Source organism: Limulus polyphemus, unplaced genomic scaffold (assembly GCF_000517525.1).
Source record: "Limulus polyphemus unplaced genomic scaffold, Limulus_polyphemus-2.1.2 Scaffold2612, whole genome shotgun sequence".
Classification (NCBI taxonomy): Eukaryota; Metazoa; Arthropoda; class Merostomata; order Xiphosura; family Limulidae; genus Limulus; species Limulus polyphemus.
The window spans coordinates 47,643-53,584 of NW_013668222.1; the positions used below are offsets into that span (position 1 = coordinate 47,643).

The 5,942-nt window shown below is 36.1% G+C and overlaps 1 protein-coding gene across 1 annotated transcript in view; it reads right to left on the reverse strand.

Annotated features, from left to right (window-relative positions):
- Window positions 1–5,942, reverse strand: part of LOC111087774 (zwei Ig domain protein zig-8-like) — a 76,208-nt gene that overhangs the window by 15,750 nt on the left and 54,516 nt on the right. The window contains exon 3 of the mRNA XM_022395611.1: window positions 3,050–3,257. Within this exon, the coding sequence (XP_022251319.1) occupies window positions 3,050–3,257 (208 nt within the window). The remainder of the gene's footprint in view (window positions 1–3,049; window positions 3,258–5,942) is intronic.

Genomic DNA, 5,942 nt, shown 5'->3' on the forward strand with positions numbered 1-5,942 from the left:
GTTATTGGAGATACGAGGTCAATACGGTAGTTCCAGAGTTAATCACAGTTTAAAAGATACTGACTGGGTCATTGGAGATACGAGGTCAATACGGTAGTTCCAGAGTTAATCACAGTTTAAAAGATACTGACTGGGTCATTGGAGATACGAGGTCAATACGGTAGTTCCAGAGTTAATCACAGTTTAAAAGATACTGACTGGGTCATTGGAGATACGAGGTCAATACGGTAGTTCCAGAGTTAATCACAGTTTAAAAGATACTGACTGGGTCATTGGAGATACGAGGTCAATACGGTAGTTCCAGAGTTAATCACAGTTTAAAAGATCGATGCCTCGGGTTCCAATAGTGTGTACTGTCTAAATAAAGTGCTGGAAGCACCGAGACAAAATTTATTAGCAATGTAAAATATAATACTATATGGGCCCGAATATGTGGTTTGAAGCGACCCTTCAAAGCTTAGAAACAACACATCGTAATAATATTTAATGTCTGAATATTGGATGGATGTAACACATAAGGATATAGGAGTAACTTACAACAATAGTATTTAATGTCTGAATATTGGATGGATGTAACACATAAGGATATAGGAGTAACTTACAACAATAGTATTTAATGTCTGAATATTGGATGGATGTAACACATAAACAAAATCAGAGGTGTATGAAAACAACATTTTAGGCTCAGAATCAGAGGTTTATGAAAACAACATTTCAGGCTCAGAATCAGAGGTTTATGAAAACAATATTTCAGGCTCAAAGTCAGAGGTGTATGAAAACAACATTTCAGATCTGTCTTTTATATACCACAAGTCGCTGCACAAGAAGGTTTTACTTCAATACCAGAACTCATCAGTTGGGCTAGACAATGAGAAACAAAAGACTCACCCCCTTGTCAAAGGGTTAACAGGTCATCAGAAGGTTACACCCTCTCTTCTGCCAAGAGATGTGACGAAACTGACGATAAATAGTACATAATGTATGTTGAAATGTACCAGCTCATAGAAACTAACATGTATCAGTTTAGTTTGGTTTGGTTATTATCCAGAACAAAGCTACACAATAGACTATCTGTGCCCTGCCAACCATCATAAGCATGATAATTACCGCTGAGCCACTGGGAGCGTGTATCAATTAAAGAAGACTGTCGTGAAGATGAAGTTATGACTTGGAAATGAATTTTTTTTTGTTTTTCAAACACAGAACAGCCAGAGAAAGAACATTAAAAACAGCTTACTGGATAAATTTGACATCGGGATATACAATCGTCGACTGGAAATGGCATAAGAGAGAATGTTAAAAGATAATCAATTGGTAGGAAGAGTTTCTTTTCAGGATGGACGTTCTGGCTGAAAAACATCTTTGAATACATATAAACAGTGTTTCATAAAGTCTGTTGTCTCTCATCGTCCAGCCCAATTGATGACTTCTGGTATTGAACTAAAAGCTTCGACTTGTGGGGAGATAAAAGATATATATCTAAAATTTTATTTCAAAACGCGTCTGGTTTTGAACCAATGGAGAAGTTAAGAGAAATAATGGAAAAAAAAACACACATCTGTAACGAATTTAATTTTTCTACCACTTGTTACCATTGTTTAACAAGTGAGTGATAAGTATGCTTGTTTATGCAGTAATCTTCTGTTAAACCTTCCTTGAGCGGAATTGAACTCAAGACCCCTGTCTTGAGAAATTGAACTAAGGGGTAACCCCCTATGTAACTCATTCTACCACATTCTCACCCCTTCTTAAAAACGAGGATCACCATCGAGAATTAATTACCTCAGGGTCATGGGATAACCATTAGTTTGATAGCCAATTTTTTCTGGTAAATGATTTTTGCATCTTCTGCAACTGGAATCGAGTCTAGAATCACTCTAGAATCATTATGTTTAGCAATGTTGGATAGGTAGTATCACAATTGATCGAGTTCTCCAAATTAAAAGAACATGTAAATTCCCTTAATGTTTAATAAAGCAATCTATAACTAGTACGTAATATATATTTGTGATTACAGAATCACACACACTTATATATAAAGATATAGATATAATCTCATGTTATATATTGAGCTATATGAAACGTACTCTTAAAATGTACTTTTCTTTGTGTTTAGTCTACCTACATCACTAATAAACTAATTTATTATTCATTGTTACTGTTATAAGGATTGTGGTCGGAGTTTCTCTACCTACAACACTGATAAACTAATTTATTATTCATTGTTACTGTTATAAGGATTGTGGTAAGAGTTATTCTACCTCCAACACTGATAAACTAACTCTGACTATTCATTGTTACATTTATAAGGATTGTGATCCGAGTTTGTCTACCTACAACACTGATAAACTAACTCTGACTATTCATTGTTACTGTTATAAGGATTGTGGTAAGAATTAGTCTACCTACAACACTAATAAACTAACTTATTATTCATTGTTACAGTTATAAGGATTGTGGTAAGAGTTAGTCTACCTACATCACTGATAAACTAGCTCTGACTATTCATTGTTACAGTTATAAGGATTGTGGTCCAAGTTTGCCTACCTACAACACTGATAAACTAATTTATTATTTATTGTTACAGTTATAAGGATTGTGGTCCAAGTTTGCCTACCTACAACACTGATAAACTAACTCTGACTATTCATTGTTACGGTTATAAGGATTGATCTCCAAGTTTGCCTACCTACAACACTGATAAACCCGCTCTGACTATTCATTGTTACAGTTATAAGGATTGTTCTCCAAGTTTGTCTACCTACAACACTGATAAACCCGCTCTGACTGTTCATTGTTACAGTTATAAGGATTGTTTTCCAAGTTTGCCTACCTACAACACTGATAAACTAACTCTGACTATTCATTGTTACAGTTATAAGGATTGTTCTCCAAGTTTGCCTACCTACAACACTGATAAACCCGCTCTGACTCTTCATTGTTACAGTTATAAGGATTGTTCTCCAAGTTTGCCTACCTACAACACTGATAAACCCGCTCTGACTATTCATTGTTACAGTTATAAGGATTGTTCTCCAAGTTTGCCTACCTACAACACTGATAAACCCGCTCTGACTCTTCATTGGGGAAGTGTTAATTTGGCACATGTATTCTCCACTGTCTCTTTCTTCCACCTCCCTGATGTACAGCGTCCACGTGCGGTGACCATTGTGGGTGATGCTGAATCTAGGGTTCCTGGTGATGACCCTGTTTTGTAAGGTCAGCAGAGTGTAACGGTCAGTGTGGATCCACGCAATCTGATGGGTAGAAAAGATGTTCAATTTAATGACCTTTACACTCTGATTAAAAATAATCCTATAACACAGAGGGTCAATATTTATACTCTGATTAAGAATAATCCTATAACACAGAGGGTCAATCTTTACACTCTGATTAAAAATAATCCTATAACACAGAGGGTCAATTTTTATACTCTGATTAAAAAGAATCCTATAACACAGAGGGTCAATCTTTACACTCTGATTAAAAAGAATCCTATAACACAGAGGGTCAATCTTTATACTCTGATTAAAACGAATCCTATAACACAGAGGGTCTATGAACACTAAACTGAATTAATCTTAATGGAACCTAAACTTTATAACAACAATTCAAGAATAATGACGTAGGAGGTCAAACATACAGAATAGCCATAAAGATAAGGGTTACTCTCTTTACCTTCAACAGTTGGTCAACGTTTTAACAGCGAAACATATGACCAGTAAAGGCACTTTTGTCTAGGGAAACAGTGCACAAATAACAAGAACATAGCAATTATATATTGTGACTCAGTGAAACAGCAGTGGTTTTACAAGTACAGGTTCACGTTGACGTTTCATTGTGACCACTCAATACCAGGTGATAATGCTTTGGGCCGGGCTTGGCAGACTTGAATCCAAGGATTCATGGTTCGAGACCCTTTGCCTTAATAACGTGGGTTTAGAACTTGAGAGTTGTGAGTGCGCTATGAGAGTGGCCCAGGGACTATCGTGCCGAACTATAGACCTGAGTGTGCTATGAGAGTGGCCCAGGGACTATCCTGCCGAACTATAGACCTGCAGGACCAACTTTGGCGTCTCTTGGGTGCCCCATAAATGTGATGATTAAATCTCGCTATTTGGTTAGAATAGAAAGGTCCAAGATCTAGCGGTGGATGCTGAGGGGTGCTCGTCTTCTCTATAGTATAGCTCAAAAGTTGGAAAACAAGCATGTGCAGAAAACTTTTGTGTAGCTTTGCATAAAAGCTGTGAAACAAACAGACAAACTGTAGCTTTAAATAGAGATTGCCACACAATGCTTATTTTGGATTCCATATCTCAGTTTTTTTTTGTATGTAGGAACTGTTTGTCGACTTGTGGTGAGCGGAGAAGACACTTCTGATGTAAAATAGTTGAAAGAATGAATATCTAGAACACGTCACTTCCCATAAGAGTCGTCTATTTCGCAGTTTGATTCTACTCTGTAAATAGTATATTTCAATGCTACGTATTTGAATAAGATATAGGAAAATATGAAGTATAAAAACAGTCAAACGAAAAAATAGATCATGGAAAATACTCCTTTTATCGAAAGGTTTCCATTGTAGCTTAGGATCACTATACGTTAGACAAAAATGAATAAATCAAGGTCCAGCTAAGTTAAATATCTTTAAGTTTAGTGTTTAGACTCATTAAATTCTATTATTGTAAGTTCATCCTATACCCTCAAAATCAGAGGTGTATGAAAACAGCATTTCAGGCTCAAAATCAGAGGTGTATGAAAACAGCATTTCAGGCTCAAAATCAGAGGCGTATGAAAACAGCATTTCAGGCTCAAAGTCAGAGGTGTATGAAAGCAGCATTTCAGGCTCAAAATCAGAGGTGTATGAAAACAGCATTTCAGGCTCAAAATCAGAGGTGTATGAAAACAGCATTTCAGGCTGACGTCATAGTAACTGGAGGACTTCATTCTTTCGACCCAAGTAAACTGTTAATGACGTCATAGTAACTGGAGGACTTCATTCTTTCAACCCTCACTCACAGAAAATAAGACGAAATAACACACACTTGCGACTCCAAAGTTGAAAGTATCAGAATATTTTTGTCCCCCAGCGGTAATTTTACGGACTTACAACACGCGCAGCTAACCCCATTTGTGATTCTTTAACTACACCATTACATATTTCTAGTCTCCCACAAAGGTAAGTTTAAATAATCTTAGAGTTTCGAAGTCTTCACAGGTGAATACAGCTAACAGAACCATTTCCATTATAAACGTTTATTTTCCATTAAACGTCATTTAAGTATTTAACAGGTAGCTCCAAGTCTCGATGTTTATCAGGTGAATGTCTGGTGAATCTTTTTAATAGTTAAATTCTGATGTCACTCTATGAACCTGTAATGAATGCCACTCTATTAACAAAGTATGAACGTACAAGACACATCTTTAAGAGATATACATATAACACTTGTTTTTGTAAGGTTTTAAGAACTGGTCCAAACCGATATGTAGTAAGTTGCTGAATGTGGTGTTGAATTACATTTTTAAACTTTATCTAAACTTAATTTGTGTGTTTTAATTAAGCCTTCGCCTTCTTTCTTAATATTAAATAGGTCCCCAGGTGGCTCAGCAGTAAGTTTAAGGATTTCAAAGTAAAGTTCCGAGTTTTGATTCCCTGCAGTGGAAAAAGTGCAGGTATCTCATTCTGTAGCTTTGCACTAAGAAAACAAGAGTAAATATAGACATTAAACGAATGACGTTTTATGTACACATGACACAAACTCTAAATAAAAGTGTTCTTCGTTGAATTCATCCCGACATATGTACAAACATCTAACTGAATTAAATCTTTTTTATAAAATCAACTTAACTGCAGATATTTTTCCAGTCATTTCTCTTACGTTTCCCATTGCGAATTAACAGTTTACTTGGGTCGAAAGAATGAAGTCCTCCAGTTGCTATGG